Source organism: Oryctolagus cuniculus, chromosome 9 (genome assembly GCF_051225735.1).
Source record: "Oryctolagus cuniculus isolate XC-2025 breed Fujian yellow rabbit chromosome 9, ASM5122573v1, whole genome shotgun sequence".
Lineage (NCBI taxonomy): Eukaryota > Metazoa > Chordata > Mammalia > Lagomorpha > Leporidae > Oryctolagus > Oryctolagus cuniculus.
Window position 1 is genome coordinate 107,388,381 of NC_142875.1, and position 17,396 is coordinate 107,405,776.

The following is a 17,396-nucleotide window of genomic DNA, read 5'->3' on the forward strand; positions in this document are numbered from 1 at the left end:
GTTTTATAAATCTGTTAGTACATTTCCACTTCTCAATTATGTTTGTAAGGAAATTATAAATGTTTAAGGAGATAGGAATACTAATTACCCTGATTTGATCACTATACATCACATATGTGTATGGATATATTAGACTGTATCCCATAAATATGTACAATATTATGTCCTAGCTAAAAATTTAAAATTAAAATAAAAAATAATTAACACAACAAAGAAAATAGGATGCGTCTATACAGTGTTTCTAAAATGGAAGCTTTCCCATATGATTTCTTCTAGGAATTAAATTTAAAAGTTTTACATTCAATGAATCTTTAATCTCTTTTGAATTAATTTGGTGTCCAGTATAAGATAGAGGTCCAATCTCTTCTATTGCATAGAAATAGCCCAACACCATTTGTCAAAGAAACTTGTTTCCCAGGCATGTTCTCTGTATACTTGTTATATATCAATTGATCCTGAGAGTTTATTCTGGGTTCTCTATTTTGTCCCATTGATTGGTGTGTCTGTTCTTATGCCAGTACCATACTGTTTTAATTATTATAGCTTTGGAACATATTTTGGAACCAAGAAGTGTGATGACTCTAGCTTTGTTCTTCCTGTACCATATTTGGGGGTTTTGTGTTTCCATGTGAATTCTAGGATTTGCTATCTCTAAAAAGTTCCATTATGGTTTTGATATAGAATGATTTGAATCTATAAATCTCTTTGGGTTAAGTCCCCACAAAAGTAAAATTAGACAAGTGGGACTGCATGGAACTGCAAAACTCTGAACAGCAAAGGAACAACAGAATGAAAGGAGCAGTAGTTAATTAATAAACATGTTTATACCTAAGACACAACTGTCAAGTATTACAGTTTGGCAACATTTAATACTTATCTGTTCCTGAACTTTCGGTTAATCTGATAAAAGAAGTCTTTAAGTTTTTTTTTTTTTTTCCAAAAGCAAAGTTAAGATGAGTTAACTGGACTTCCAAGAGTTTATATGAGAGTGAACATTCTTCTACTTCCACATGCAGTTCTTCATGATATGCCTTACCACATTATTACCATACCAAAAAGTTGCCAGAGAACATCTTGCTGGTGAATATCTCCATCTCTCTTTAAATTAAAACCTATGAAAATTATTTCAAAATCCATTCATCAGTGTTATTCTACCATCAATCATCCCCTTCCCACAGTTTTGATTGTAGGTTCCTATTTAATTCCTCCCTTTACTGTAAGCTAATAACAATTGAATGAAAAAAAGCACAAATGAGCAGTAGAGGCTAAAAGGAAGTTATATTAAAAAGAGAAGATGTTATGTGTTATGTATAAATGGCATGCGTTTCAATTACCAAAATTTCTACATTGCAACTTGATCATCTGAAATAAGAATTCTTTAAAATTATAGAGCGTTCACAGATTATAGGGTGTTTACATTTTTTCCTGCCTATCTAAAGCAATAGTTGTCACCAAACTAAAACACTTACTGTGACATTTTGAGTATTCTTTAAATGCTTCAGACATACGGTTTTATTTAATCTTCAAACAACTCTGAGTTACTATTCTAATCCCAATCTCATGAGTTAGGAAACTGAGACTCACATGTGAAACCCTCATGCTGAAAAATATTGGGAAAAATTTCAAGAAAAATCTACAACAGAAAACTAAGAATACAGGTCAAGAGTGATAATAAGAAAGCCAAGGATGAACAAAACTATAGAGTTCAAAATAATGCTGTGTGTCCAAAATAACAATAATAATTGTCAAGAAGAACAGAATAGTAGTCTGTAAAATGCGGTTGACCAAGTAACATAACACTTGAAATAGATTGGATTTAAAAATTGTACTTACTGCTAAAACAGAGACAGATACATTAAAAAATACTAAAAATGAATGACTCAGTGACTAGCAAGTGAGTCATTACTGTCGTAAACACAAACAGTCACAGTGAGAGGGAAAAAAGAAGGCAATTAACAGTATTCTGACAAGTGCTTGGAAAGTGAGAGGTATACATCAGAGTACTTCTGTGCTCAAATACAGTTTCTCTGAAGAAACTTCTGGAGGTGAAGGTCTTAGATGAAGATGTGCATTTAAGGTGATGGATGGCAATATATGGATCTATTCCAGTCTTACAGATAACGGACTTTTGAATGGAAGTGGATGCCTGTATGTGAGAGAGGTCATTAACTGAATAAAAATTTAAACAATGGGAAAAAGGATCCAAAACATATCAAAAGCAGCCTCTGAAGGAAAGATATCAACCATTTTCCCTGCTATGTGAAGCAGGGAATTGGAGATGTGGATAAACTTGATGTATTTGCAATGTCCTAGAAAAACTTCTTCAAGAACCTGGTAAGATGGGTGACTTCAGAAATTTGTCTTAAGTAAATTTTATTTTTTATTATTTTCTGTTTTTATTAATATTGATGTCTTTGTCATTTAACACTTAAATTTTTATTAGATTTTCTCTATTTTCAGTGTCACCATTCTAAACAAAAATATTTTGAAGTATAAAGAATATCCATCCAAGAAGTCTAAGTACTCACAACAAATGATAAGTTTATTAGTTCAATTAATTATTTCTCACAAAATCAATGAGGTTATGAAATTTCTAAGTTTTCTAGGCTACCCTGTCTGTTTTCCCTATAATACTATTCCCTATCTCTATCTAACAGATATCACAAAATCAGTTACCAGCATCTGTCATGGAAAATAAAGATTTATATATTTTATGAAATAATAACAACAATACAGGCAGGTGGATCATGAATTGGGAATATTTTTTAGATGTGAGCCTCATGGCTTTTTCCTAAACTTCTTCTGGCTGTCAGCAAATTGCTTTCTCACATATGCATGAAGAGGTTGTGTTGCAGTCATCAGCACCAATGGTGTCCGCTTTCAGATATGCACATTTCCCCTGGTACTCCACACTTGGTTCTGGTAAACCCCTGAGAAATTTAGAACACAACAAAGAGGCACTGGTCACATTCAGTTTGATCCAATGATGTCATATTTACCCAAGTTCTTACTCTGAGATGCTGTGGGGAACACAAGTCTGTAACCCTAGCCTGTCTTTAAAAAAAAAAAAAAAACCTCATATATTTATAAAAGAGATGTAACAGGCATATATGAAAATAACAAACTATATAAAATTGTGATAACAATCCAAAGGTGGGGAAACGTACTTGTATACAGAGGAAGGGAATTGTCTAGTTGAAAAATTACAGCAATAGCAAAAAAGGTGGGACACAGGATCCAATTGTAAACGTAGGTTTAATTACAGATTGGTATGAGAGATGCCCTTCATCTCTGCATGGAAGCTTACAAGGGAAGATGTCTATTTCACCTGTAAATGGATTGCTTTAAATACAAAGGTGAAATGAAATTTAGAATATTATATACACGTCTAATGGAGTGACTCTGGAGGGAAATTTAATAACAGGCACTTTTTACAAAAAAAGGTCTACATGTTTTGAGTGAAGAATAATAGTTTATATTTCTTCTCAAGAAAAATGACAGATATCCTAAACTTCAAATCATATTTACTCCATATATTGATCGTCAAAAAAGGAGATAACTTCCACCTTGACTATGACCTTGTCTAAATATGATCAGAGTTGGTGAACTCAGGGGGCTTCCATAGCCTTGGCAGCTCATGACAAGAGCCTAGGGTGATTACTGAGGCCATAAACAAGAGTGTCAATTTGTTAAGTCAACAACAGGAGTCACTGTGCACTTACTCCTCATGTAGGATCTCTGTCCTTAATGTGCTGTACATTGTGATTTAAAGCTATAACTAGTACTCAAACAGTATTTTTCACTTTGTGTTTCTATGTGGGTGCAAACTGTTGAAATCTTCACTTAATATATGCTAAACTGATCTTCTGTATATAAAGAGAACTGAAAATGAATCTTGATGTGAATGGAAGGGGAGAGGTAGAAGGAAAGGGGAGGGTTGCGGGTGGGAGGGACGTTATGGGGGGGAAGCCATTGTAATCCATAAGATGTACTTTGGAAATTTATATTCATTAAATAAAAGTTAAAAAAATTGTAATCAAATAATCTAATCATAGATGCATTTTACATGGATTATAACATATCTATGTGAATTTATGATTTATAAAATTGCTGACAGCATAAGATAGCAATGCAAATAATAAAATGACCTAAATCTTGTCCTCAAGAATCTTCTCTATTTTTCCTCCCCAGCACATTCAGCAAAATACATTGAGAGACTGTGAAAGGACCGTGGGATTGGGCCATGCATTAGAAACTCACAGATCAGGAGAAGCAGTAGAGCCATCTTCCCATTTCCATTCGTTGGCCTCCTGCTTGTAAGACAGGCCAAGCCAAGCATGACTCACCGAAAGTAATGGCATGATGTTCTGCATGAAGACATAAGACACTAAAGATGATTACTTAATAGTAAAAGTGCATAACAGACAAAAATTATGGGACTTGTGTGAAGTGAGAAGGAACAAAATCATAAAAGTGATGAAGTCTATATAGACCCACTAACAAATGAAACATAAAAACAATTCTCCATTTCAAACTCTGCATTTTGTGAACTATGAATTAAATATAAAAATGAGAGAAGTAACATAAAGTTTGATGTTCAAGACGACACTATGCCACAATGTGACTGATTTTGTAAATGTTAATTTTCATTTCATTTGAAAGAGAGAGAGAGAGAGACAGGCAGAGAGAGATCCTTCACTCCCCAAACATCCACAATAACCACAATGGCCAAGATGAAGCCAGGAGCCAGGAATTCTATCCAGGTCTTCCACACTGTGGCAGGGACCAAAGTACTTGGGCCATCACCTGCTGCCCCCCCACGATAGGCACAGGCAAGGAGCTGGATCAGAAGCAGGGAAGCCAGCACTGGAATCAAACTCTCTGATATGGGATATGGGCATCCCAAGCAGCAATTTAACTGCTGTGCCAAACACTCTCCATGAATCACATTCTTTGTAAAACTCACTTTACCTATTATTGAGCTCTGTGCCCCTGTTTTGAGCTTGAGATATATCACTGAACAAAAATGACAAAAATCTCTGCTTCTGAGGTATTCAGGCGGATAAATACAAACAACATATATGTTAAATAAGTAGTATGTAAGAATGGGATACATGCTATGAAAAATTCAAGCAGGGTGGAGAGTACCATGGAGGGTGTCTCGGGGACACCGACACATGGGTGCCAATATTAGCCAGGGTGTTAGGCCAGGCCTCATTAAGGAATTGGTAACTGGTAAGTAGTTGAGGACATGGGGTATTAGCGATGGTCATATCTGAGAGGACACTAAATACAGACTGGATGGTGAATGTAAATGCCCCACCTGAGGGCTTGCTTGGCGTTTATAGGAAGAGAAAGCCGTGCATAGCGGAACTCTCAGGGAAAGATCATCACAGCACAAAGCAAAAGTCTACCTTTCGGGGGCTGGCACTGTGGCACAGCGGTTATAGCCCTGGCCTGAAGCACAGGCATCCCATATGGGCACCGGTTCTAGTCCTGGCTGTTCCACTTCCGATCCAGCTCTCTGCTATGGCCTGGGTAGAAGTAGAAGATGGCCCAAGTCCTTGGGCCCCTGCACCTGTGTGGGAGACCTGGAAGAAGCTCCTGGCTCCTAGCTTTGGATTGGCACAGCTCCAGCTATTGTGGCCATCTGGGGAGTGAACCAGCAGATGGAAGACCTCTCTCTGTGTCTCTCTCTACCTTTCTGTAATTCTGTCTTTCAAATAAATAAAATAAATCTTAAAAAAAAAAGTCTCCCTTTCCCTTGTTTTAGAGTTGCAGGTGAGTTCTTCCTGTGACTGATCCTTTGTGTGTGTGTGTATGTGTGTGTACACACATATAGACATATATGATATATATTTATACATAAAGGATATATATTTATATAGATAAATCAATATTCAGAAGGAAAGAATGAAATTCAACCTCACCATCAATGTGCTCCTTTCTGTCTTTAAAAACGTAGCATTCACAGTGCTGCAAAGATAAGGACATTGGAACCAAGAAACTGTTTCCGTGGTTTGGTTGTAGCAGTGGTCTCTGTGCTGTATCCAGTGGTTTACAGAAGGTCCAGGTCTGTTTGCTAAGAAAGAAAATGCTTATAACCCAGAGCCCACTGAACCACACACACCTGCAATTTTGACCCCACCATCAAGTTTTGATATGGGTTCCCTCTTTAATCCTGTCCCTTAACTGAAAGTTAACATAATTGAATGAAAACAAAAATAAAGATGCAGAAAGGAGCAATAGACAATAAAGGGTGTTAGATGGAATAATGAAGGGGTTAATGTGATATATATAAAAGGCATGCATTTCAATCACCAAAATTTTGACATTGTACCATGATCATTTGTAATAAGAATGCTTTAAAATTATATAGACATATAGATATCGCAGATTGTAAGGTGCTTATGTATTTTCTGCTCATCTAAAGAGAGTTATAAAGTATGTGAAGAATAACTGATCCCAAGAACCACCACCAGGTCAGAATTATCTCACTTCCGAATTACCTTCTTTCCATCTGAGCTCTTGTAGAATGTCCATGAGAAGCATGTTCTGGGTTTGGAGCCCCTCTAGGGTTTCTGTGGGGGACAATAAGACTTAACACTAGATGAGGATGTACATTGTACTTGCTTTTTGTAGTTTTTCAAAAATCATATGCTATCACATGATTAAAATATTGAAATACACAAATAATTTTATTCCAGTCCCTTTCCTTAACTACATTAGTTTGATTTCTGCCTGAAAAGATGTGATTGGTAACTTAGAATCACACCTTTTACCCTGATTAAAGGACTAAAGGTAAAGGACTCCAGAAAGGTTGATTTAAAAGCAGACACTTCAGTGCAAGGTCTTTGTCAAACACTTTTCATGAATGCAGACGATCCTCACGTTAGAATTTAATTAGCATAAAGGAGATGTATGGTTGCTCAGGTATGTTAAATTTGTCTCCTTAAGGAGGAATTTAGGAACTATGAAAACACCATCTTTCAGAACATCTTGCACCTACTCTTCTTACACACCTGACCTTTGTTTTATTTCTATGTCTTTCTGTAAGACTCCAAAGGATAAAGTAAACATTGTATTTGAGACACCTGCATTGATTATCGACCTAGTGTTTGGCATGCGGTATGCTTTGAATAAATGTGAATTAATAAGTGAGTGAATGTGCAAATTGACTTGGGAACTACATCTGATCATTGTGAGACTTGTTTTGAGAAGAAAACATGAGGAACTAAAAGTGGCAAAAGCTATCATGTTGCTATCATGTTGCTATATTGTGTAATGATACCTATTAGAACTGCTACAAGAAAACAATCCAGCAATCTGTAAAGATGGTGCATACCAACTCTAATATTACCTTTATTTTGGTCAACAACATTTTGGATCTGAAGAAATTTTTCTTCATTGTTTTGAATCCATTGGTTAAGGCTCTGCATCATGCTCTCTGAGGCCTGAACGTCTAAGAACAAGAATTCACAACACGGACGTAATAATGCTCAACTATTAATCAAGTAGTTTGAAGATTATTAAGTTTAATTTTTATAATTGTTTTCTTTAGAAGAACTTTGCAAAACTATAAAAAGATACTTGATTAAGAATGCCTTAATGTACCCACTATTATCCCTAAAATAAATCTGTTTCTGAAATGAAAGTGTCATCTCAATTTCTTATAAGACTGAGTTCTGGAGCCAGCACTGTGGCATACTAGGTTAAGTCTCTGTCTGTGATGCCAGTATCCCATATGGACTCTGGTTTGTGTCCTGGCTGCTCCTCTTCTGATCCAACTCTCTGCTGATGGCCCAGGGGAGCAGTGGAAGATGGCTCAAGTGCTTGAGCTCCTGCAGCTGTGTGGGAGTCCTGGAGGAAGCTCCTGGTTACTGGCTTTGGATTGGCACAGCTCCAGTTGTTGCGGCCATTTGGGGAATGAACCAGCTAATGAAAGACCTCTCTCTATCTCTCTCCTTTTCTCTGTCTTTAACTCTACCTCTCAAATAAATAATTAAATCTTTAAAAAAATTGGATTTAACTTAATAAAACAAACAACAGAAAGCAAGTCTCCCAAAAAATCTGTTGGCATCATAACCGATTCACTGATTTTTATGTATATAATGTAACTTAATATTTAAAGTTCTAGAATTTTGAGTTTCAAACTGATTTTATCACTAAAAACTACTATTTATACATTAAAATGTTGCTGGAGGCATGGACTGCTTGAATCACTTATAAATTATTTTCTATTGTCAAAGTAAATTTGTCAAGCTAAATTTCTTAATAACCTGTAACTTCTAAAATAATAATAATTACTAATTATTTTCAATATTATCTATATAAATTAAAAATCTATAACTTCCCTTGGTAAAATCTGTGATTACTAATAGCCCACAAGGTCAAGTTCATCTAGGAAAAAGCTGTGAGTTACATGTTACTGTTTGTTTCCTGTTCTCTATTAATTGTGGAAATAAGACAGCTATCATAAAATAATATCTGCAATGTTTAAATAAATATGATAACCTGACAAAGAATCATGCCTTATTTTTACTCAGTTGATCAGACTTACACTGATATCCAAAGAATCCACACAATCCCAAGAGGAGCAGGCTGAGAACTCCCAGGATCACAGGAGTAATTGCATGTAGACACCGTGAAAAAGAAGCTGAGAAGCAGAAAGAATGCTCATCAGAAATGTGAATTCCTGCTACTTGAAAGATCAATATTAATATTTTCCATCCCATATGCTTCTCAAAATATCTGAAATTTTCTGAAAGATAATGTTCAGTGGTGAATTACTGAATGAGAAAAAATAAAATGATTTAATTTTGTGTAGGAGTGGGCATTTGGCCTGGTCATTAAGATGTCACTTGAGACACCTGCATCCTATACTGGAGTCCTGGTTCTGGCTCCTGATTTCAGCTTCCTGCTGATATACACCCTGGAAGGCAGTGTGATGGTTCAAGTGTTTAGGTTCCTGGTAGCTACATGGAAGACTTGGACTGAGCTCCTGACTCCTGGCTTTTGAGAAGTGAATAAGCAAATGGGAGCCTCTCTCTCTACCTCTCAGATCAATACATTTTTTTAAAAAAAAATAAGAAGTGTATGGCCTACATTGTGGTATAACAGGTAAAGCAAGCATCCTCTATGGGTTCGTGTCCCTGTGATGATGGCATCGCACATTGGCACCAGTTTGTGACCTGGCTGCTCCACTTCTGATCCAGTTCCCTGCTAATGGCCTTGGAAAAGCAGTAGAAAATGGTCCAACTGTCTGTGGGGAGAGAGTATTCTATCTGCTGGCTCACCTCCCAGATGGCCACAATGGCCAGGGTTGAGCTAGGCTGAAGCCAGGAGCCAGGAGCTTCAACCATGTGTGCAGTGACCCAAACACTTGGGCCATACTGCTTTTCCCAGGCCATTAGCAGGGAGCTGGATCAGAAGTGGAGCAGCTGGGACATGAACTGGTGCCCATGTCGGATGCCCACTTCTCAAGCAGAAACTTTACCCTCTGTGCCACAATACTGGTTCCTAAATAAAAAAAAAAATACAGTGAAATTCTAGATGGCTATGCACATGAAACCTCAGATGGAAGCAGTTTCTGCAAGCTGGCACTGCGTCCCCCCGTAGAATCTACCTGCTGGAACCGGTCTTGACTGCAATTCCCAGTTCTACCCCTTTTCAGTATGAGGTAGCTAGAATGGTCATCAGTCACTGCCCAGTTTCCCTAACAGAAGTTAGGGTCCATCCTTCTGGGGGAGGGAATGTGAGGAGTCAGTGGGGTTAATAGGCAATCAGTGATTATCAACTATGGAAAATTTTTGCAGCCCAGCTCACTGCTGTAAATATCTGGACATTTTTCATATCATAGCTGAGGGGGCTGATGCTACTGGTATCTAATGGTCAGAAATCAGGGAGTAATCTTGAACATAGTGTAATTACAGAAAAGCCTTCCATAACAAAGAGTTATTCATGCCAATGTCACAATACTGAAGTTAAGAAACCCTGCTCTAACTAGATGATATTGTTTGTGATCAAAAGGAAGCAAACATGTAGTAGTGCTCTTGATTTTTTTTCGATTTTTACAAATTTGCTGAATTTTAAACCTTGATCATCTTGCTTAAAATTCTGATTTTTTGTATAAGGAAACAAGTCTAAATTTAGACAAATGGCTTCTTCCTTATTTATTTATTTTTTGACAGGCAGAGTGGACAGTGAGAGAGAGAGACAGGTCTTCCTTTTGCTGTCGGTTCATCCTCCAATGGCCACCGCAGCCGGTGCACTGCGCTGATCCGAAGGCAGGAGCCAGGTGCTTCTCCTGGTCTCCCATGGGGTGCAGGGCCCAAGCACCTGGGCCATCCTCCACTGCACTCCCTGGCCACAGCAGAGAGCTGGCCTGGAAGAGGGGCAACCAGGACAGAATCCGGCGCCCCAACCGGGACTAGAACCCGGTGTGGCGGCGCCGCAGGCAGAGGATTAGCCTATTGTGCTGCAGCGCTGGCCTTCCTTATTTTTAAATGTTTCTTTTCTATGTGAAATTTTCAAACATTTCCCTTTGTTGTACTTCCATATGTTTGGAAATAATACACTGAGGCTGGTGTTGTGGTGCAGTGAGTCAAGCTGCCATTTGTGAAGCTGGCAGCTCATATTGGAGTCCTGGTTGCTCCGCTTCTGATCCATCTTCCTGCTTATGTGCCTGGGAAAGCAGCACATTGATGACCTAAAAATTTGGACTGTGCCATCCTCGTAGAAGACCTAGATGGAGTTTTACACTCCTGGCTTCTGTTTGGCCCAGCTCTGGCCATTGGGGTCATTCAGGAAGTAAACTAGGAGATGAAAAATCTCTCTGTTTTTCCTTCTCTCAATCATTTTGCCTTTTAAATAAATAAATAGGGGCTGGTGCTGTGGCACAGTGGGTTAACGCCCTGGCCTGAAGTGCCGAAAATCCTTAGGGCCACAGGTTGGAGACCCGGTTGCTCCACCTCTGATCCAGCTCTCTGCTATGGCCTGGGAAGCAGTAGAAGATGGCCCAAGTCCTTGGGCCCCTGCACCCATGTGGGAGACCCAGAGGAAGCTCCTGGCTCCTTGCTTCGAATTGGCACAGCTCTGGCCATTGCGGCCATTTGTGGAGTGAACCATTGGATGGAAGACCTCACTGTCTCTCTCTGCCTCTCCTCTCTCTGTGTAACTCTTACTTTCAAATAAACAAATAAATATTTAATAAATAAATAAATCTTAAAAAATAAAATATTCTAATCTTTATATTTTGTCTAAATACAAAAATTCCTAATAGTAGTAACTTGAAAATAGTAAAATAACAAAATGAACCTTACTACTCAAAAAGAAATACTGCAAGCTAATAAAATCTTATATATATACATATATCTATATATAATATATTTTACCATTCACATTGGTGGTATTAGGAATTGGGATCCATTCATCCTCTGGAGGGGGAGGGAGGGGAAGATCCGACTTTGGCTCCAGCTCCACGATAGGAATTGTCTCTGTCTTGTCTGCAATTTCTTCTAGCATAGAACATATATAATTAAGCCAACATAAAAATTGAATACATAATTAATATAAAACAAATGAGATTAAAATTATGTCTAACATTCTTATTTTGAAAGATCTTTTGAAATATAGTACAAATACAATAGTGGAAGATAAATCAGAAAATCACATTTCAACCCAGTAGCCCATTTAGCCCTCCTAAAATGATTTAAGCTGATTAAATTTACTTTTTGAATAGCCAGGGAATAGATTAGTTGGTGTTAATTGTATTAAAGGCACTCTCAGATATTTCTAAGAAATATTTTTAGATAGACCTCTATTAAAATCATAACTAGCAAAGATGACAAAGACAATTAAGTAAAATTTTACTTTCATTAAAAAGCCTTAGGACATTCGGATTAAAAACATACCTGGAGGTTGTTCACAGTCTGGAGCATCTGACATTATGAGAATTGTTTTTGACTTCTTTTTCCAGTGGTGAAGAAGAGCCTGTGACGGTGTTGGCAGGTGAATGAGGTGATATTTCCACCTACTATGCTCCTAGAGTGGATAAAAGTCCAGAGCCAACCCAATGTGAGGCAGTGACTTTCAGTTGTACAGTACAAACCACAGAGGAAATGTGAATTTATAGCTGAAACATATTTCTAACAGTCTTACAAAAGCTAAAATTGTCACTATTTAGCTAAATTATGTGCAAGCTTTCTAAGAGCAGCTGGCTTGTACAAGTACCCTTTATTTTGCTGGAAATTTAAAAAATTAATTAAGAAAATCTCCTGTCTTCAAAAAATTATAATCAAAAGATCTAGAGGGAAAATTTCCATGAATTAGTATAGTGTAGGAAAACATAGACATGCAGAAAACAAGGAATTATTTTCCAGAAGAACAAAAAAATGAATAATATTGGAAATAGCAGATAATTTGTTAATCAAAGGTAGAAATCACATGTTAAAATCTATCCATACAATGACAGGTAGGCTTAGGTTTCTTGATGACTCCCCCCCCAACCTTTTTTTTCAATTAAGGGTGAGTTCTATTTATAGAAATATGACTGGGCAACCACAAAAAAAACCTATCTTTATTATTTATTTTATACATATAAGCAAAGTTCAATATTTATAGTGAATAGAAATAGATATTGCATCCAAACAAAAATAGATATATGGCTTTCTCATTGGGGTTATAACCTCAGAGAAGTTAATTCGTGTTTGAGCTAGTCTGGCTGAAACCACATGAGATACTTCAGATAAGGGCAATTTCCCATCCTTCCATGTATAGTTCAAAAGTCTTACAAGAAATCCTAAAAATATATCCTATCTTATGTTTTCATGTATGAAAAAAACCCTGATTGATTATAAAAGATTATAACTTTGCAATATACCAAAAAGTTTCCATAGTGTCAGATGTGAGAGGAGTCTTAATTTTTAAAATATGAATTATCGGTTTTCTGCTTATATTGCAACTGATTTTTTTCTTTTCACTTTTTGATCTGACTCAAAATTTTAAACTCTGATTTGATTGTTTTGAAGATGCAGGGCCTGTGGTGGCTCCATGTGCGCTAAATGTGTGTGCGATGGGATCAAGCATGCCTTTCTTTTTAAGGAGCAGAAAATCACCGTGAATGTTTTGAAGCTATAAGCACAGAGTCAGAAAGCTAAATTAAAAATATGAAGTTTCTGGGGGTCAGTGTTGTGGAGTATTAGGTAAAGCTGTTGCCTGCAATGTTGGCATCCCTTAAGAGAGCCTGTTCACGTCCTGGTTGATCCACTTCCAACCCAACTGCCTGTTGATGGTCTGGGAGACAACAGAGGATGGTCCAACTGTTTGGGCTCCTGTACCTACACGATGAATCTCCTGGCTCCTGACTTTGGCCTGGCCCTGGCCTTTACTTCCATTTGGATAGTGAATCAGCGATGGAAGGTCTCTTTCCCCCTTTCTCTCTGTAACTCTGAAGTTCAACTAACTAACTAAATAAATAAATAAAAATTTTTGGGTAATTAAAAAATGTTAAGTCAGATTCAGATAACCATTGATAACAAGGAGGAAAAAGTATCAATAATCAATACTTAATGATCACTTATAATAAGAAAATACAAAAAATAACATGATGTCTACATTATTCTACATTACCCATCTGTAGACAAATCCATTTCATTTGAATGAAATGATTTTATTCATGATAAGGTTAACCACCTCTCCACTTGGGTAGTTATATACATTTTAAAGAGGGAATAAAGAATGAGTTAGAAGGCTAGTTCTTTATGATTTGTAGTTTAGGAGTAAAATGCAAATTGCATGCTAATAGGCACTTAAAATACAATATAAAAAAGTAAAAGAAGAAAGAAGATGAAAAGCAACAATTAATAAATTGCTTATTAATTTTATGAGAAAATTGTTGACATTGGCCATTCTGCAAGTGGAGATATTAAGGGAGAAACAAATATTATTAAGGTTTGCTTCCTTGTTAGGCACCGTGTTATTCATTGTTTTATAATTATTTTCTTTTTTATTTTTCTTTTTTATTTTTTTAAATTTATTTGACAGGTAGAGTTAGACAGTGAGAGAGAGAGAGAGACAGAGACAAAGGTCTTCCTTCCATTGGTTCACCCCCCAAATGGCTGCTATGGCCGGAGCTATGCTGATCCAAAGTCAGGAGCCAGGTGCTTCCTCCTGGTCTCTCATGTGGGTGCAGGTGCCCAAGCACTTGGGCCATCCTCCACTGCCTTCCTGGGCACAGGAGAGCTGGACTGGAAGAGGAGCAGCCGGGACTAGAACCAGCGCCCATATGGGATGCCTGTGCCACAGGTGGAAAATTACCCAAGTGAGCCACAGTGCCAGCCCCAATTATTTTGTTTTATTATATTTTATTGTTTTATTGTGTTTTAAAGGAAACTCTTCCCAGTTGTCTGCTTCTCAAAGGACATGGGCAGTTGGTGTGGCCTCCATTCTTCCATGTAAGGAGGGCACCATGAGGGGTGACAGAGGCCATGGTCGTGGTGGGTAATTTGGTTCCAGGGTGGGCTGGGGAAAGGTTCAGGCCCTTTGTGTCACATCTCCCATTTAATTTCAGTTTTGTGAAATGGCTTTCTCCTGGGTCAAGCCAGCTCCTGATAAAACTTCCTTCAGTGCAGCTTTGCTGACAAGAAATCAGGACGACCTGGCTTGCTACCAATTCTGCTGCAGAGGTCTCTTTCCTTTCTTTAGTGACAAAAATAAAAAAAAAAAAGTGATTGACACTTTGTTAGTGGCTCCAGGGACATTTGAAGTGCAAATGGAAGAATTTCAACAGGTAGGATCTTATAAAAAGGGAATAGTGATTACAGGAAGCAATGTGGCTGACCTGGTGGGCACACGGAAGATTCTGCCAGCATTGGAAGCTGGTGCTGCCCTGGAGAGCTAAGTCGTTGAAAGCACAGGATCCTTGGAAAATTCAGTTCTTCTGATACCAATAAAAAGATGAAAAGATATGAAAATGACGTAAACAACAGTTCTGGAACCGAAAGTAGAATAAATAGGATGGAAAATTAAGTAGAGAGACTCTACAGTAGATATGAACAGGCAGAAGAAACAACTAACAAACTTTAAAATAAGACTGCTAAGATTAGAGAGTCTGAAGAATACAATGACAAAGAAGGAAGGAAAGTGAACAATACTTACTAAGATGTGTGATCAAGATTAAGAGGATAATAATACACATTAAGGGAATCCCAGAGAGCAAAGAAAAGAAGAAAAGGTGTTCAGAGATTATTTGAAGAAATAGAAAACTTTTCAGATTTGGTGAAAGACATTAATCTAAAATCCAAGATACTAAAAGTTATAGGTAGATACTTAAAAGAACCCCTAGAATCAAACTGGTAAAAGCCAGAGTCAAGGGGATGATCTTGAAAACAGAAAGAAGGAAGCAACTCATTTTACATAGGGTTTTTTCATAAAATTGTCACCCAACTTTTTATCAGAAACCTCAGAGACCACAGGCAGCCAAATGATATATCTAAAATGCTAAAAATAGAAAAAGTCCACGGTCTCCTTTTGCAGGGGATTATATACTTGGCAAATCCACTCTTCAAGAAGGAGGAACAGCTAAGTGAAAGCTAAGGGAGTTCATTACTAATCCATAAGCAATGCTAATGTGGTGCTTCATGGATAAATAAAGGAGGGAAGACAGCCAAAGTCTTAAGAAGAAATAAATATTTCTTGTAAAGGTAAATAAAGCAAATATAAAAGCCAGTATTACTGTGATATTGGTTTACAACTTCACTTTTTAGATTTTCTATGTGCTGCAAAACAAAACTCCTCACAAAATTTAGAAATTTGTTACTGAGCACATAATCTGTGAAAAAATGATTGTGACATCCATAGCATTAAGGGAGCAGGAGTTAGTAGGAACATAATTTTTGCATACTATTGAAGTTAGTATCCATTCAAAGTAGGAATAAGCCAATTAAAATTAAACACTTTGAACCAAAATGATAAATATGTAAAGGCAAGGACTATTGCTTAAGGAGATTAAAACATAGGAAAGGTACCCCATAATTATGGAGTAGAATAATCAATATTATTAGATTACTAGATTCAATATAACATATATACATATATCAAAATCCTAACATTTGCATTTGCTGAAATAGAACAATTCATCCAGAAATTTATATAAAACTCTAAGACTCTGAGTAGCCAAAAACAAAAGAAAGAAAAAGGAAGAAAGAAAAAGAAAATGAAGCTCTCATACTTTCCGATTTCCAAACTTATTAAAAGCTATAATAAGCCAAGACACTGTGGCATAAAAAAAAAATGACCTAAATGAAAGATCTCTGTGAGTGAGATCCCAGTGGAAAGAACGGGCCATCAAAGAAGGAGGTACCTTTCTCTGAAGGGAGGAGAGAACTTCCACTTTGACTATGGCCTTGTCTAAGTAAGACCGGAGTTTGTGAACTCAAGAGGCTTCCATAGCCTTGGCAGCTCTTGACAAGAGCCTCTGGTGATTACTGACATCATAAATAAGAGTGTCAATTGTTAAATCAACAACGGGAGTCACTGTGCACCTACTCCCCAAGTAGGATCTCTGTCCTTAATGTGTTGTACTATGTGAATTAATGGTACACCTACTACTCAAACAGGACTTTATACTTTGTGTATCTGTGTGGGTGCAAACTGTTGAAATCTTTATTTAGTATATACCAAGTTGATCTTCTATGTATAAAGATAATTAAAAATGAAATTTTTTGTTTTTTGACAGGCAGAGTTAGACAGTGAGAGAGAGAGACAGAGAGAAAGGTCTTCCTTCTGTTAATTCACCCCTCAAATGGCCACCACAGCCAGCGTGCTGCGCTGCTCCGTAGCCAGAAGCCAGGTACTTCTTCCTGGTCTCCCGTGCGGGTGCAGGGCCCAAGGACTTGGGCCATCCTCTACTGCTTTCCCGGGCCAGAGCAGAGAGCTGGACTGGAAGAGGAGCAACCGGGACAGAACTGGTGCCCCAACTGTGACTGACTAGAACCTGGAGTGCAGGCGCAGCAGGTGGAGGATTAGCCTAGTGAGCCAAGACGCCAGCCAAAAATGAATCTCGATGAAGAATGGGATGGGAGAGGGAGTGGGAGATGGGATGGTTGCCGGTGGGAGGGAGGCTATGGGGGGAAAAGCCACTATAATCCAAAAGTTGTACTTTGGAAATTTATATTTATTAAATAAAAGTTGAAAAAAGCTATAATAATCAAAAAAGTGTGATACTGGACTAAATGGAATAGAATAAAAAATCCAGAAATATATCCTAACTTATATGATCTCATTGATTTTAACAAGGGTGCCAAGATAATTCAGTGTGAAAGGATTATTTTTAACATATGGTAATGAGAATGTTTGATAACCACACTTAATAGAATGATGTTAGACCCTTATCTTAC

At 37.5% G+C, this 17,396-nt stretch overlaps 1 protein-coding gene and 1 long non-coding RNA gene across 3 annotated transcripts; both read right to left on the reverse strand.

Moving 5' to 3' along the window:
* Positions 1-1,267: 1,267 nt before the first annotated feature.
* Positions 1,268-7,570, reverse strand: LOC103349038 (oxidized low-density lipoprotein receptor 1-like). Its single transcript, XM_089304849.1, has 5 exons — positions 7,361-7,570; positions 6,510-6,581; positions 5,931-6,082; positions 4,261-4,367; positions 1,268-2,939 (listed from the first exon to the last, which is right to left on the reverse strand). Exons 1-5 carry the CDS (start codon positions 7,440-7,442, stop codon positions 2,810-2,812), a joined length of 543 nt encoding a protein of 180 aa, XP_089160975.1. The 5' UTR covers positions 7,443-7,570; the 3' UTR covers positions 1,268-2,809.
* Positions 7,571-7,618: 48 nt separating this feature from the next.
* LOC149124702 (uncharacterized) lies at positions 7,619-12,366 on the reverse strand. Of its 2 annotated transcripts, none has more exons than XR_016213766.1 (3): positions 11,913-12,366; positions 11,394-11,513; positions 7,619-8,656 (listed from the first exon to the last, which is right to left on the reverse strand). It is a non-coding gene; the product is annotated as an uncharacterized LOC149124702 (long non-coding RNA). The 2 variants fall into 2 exon arrangements; XR_016213765.1 differs by having other exon boundaries at positions 7,625-8,656; positions 11,394-11,516; positions 11,913-12,365.
* Positions 12,367-17,396: the final 5,030 nt, after the last annotated feature.

Excerpts from the sequence above, each read along its gene's own strand:
- LOC103349038 (XM_089304849.1), bottom strand. The coding sequence starts at position 7,442 with ATGATGCAGAGCCTTAACCAATGGATTCAAAACAATGAAGAAAAATTT. Across the intron at positions 4,368-5,930 it reads CAGAAAGGAGCACATTGATG|AACATCATGCCATTACTTTC; the intron begins GTGAGGTTGAAT and ends GTCTTCATGCAG. Across the intron at positions 2,940-4,260 it reads TCTACTGCTTCTCCTGATCT|ATTTCTCAGGGGTTTACCAG; the intron begins GTGAGTTTCTAA and ends GTTGTGTTCTAA.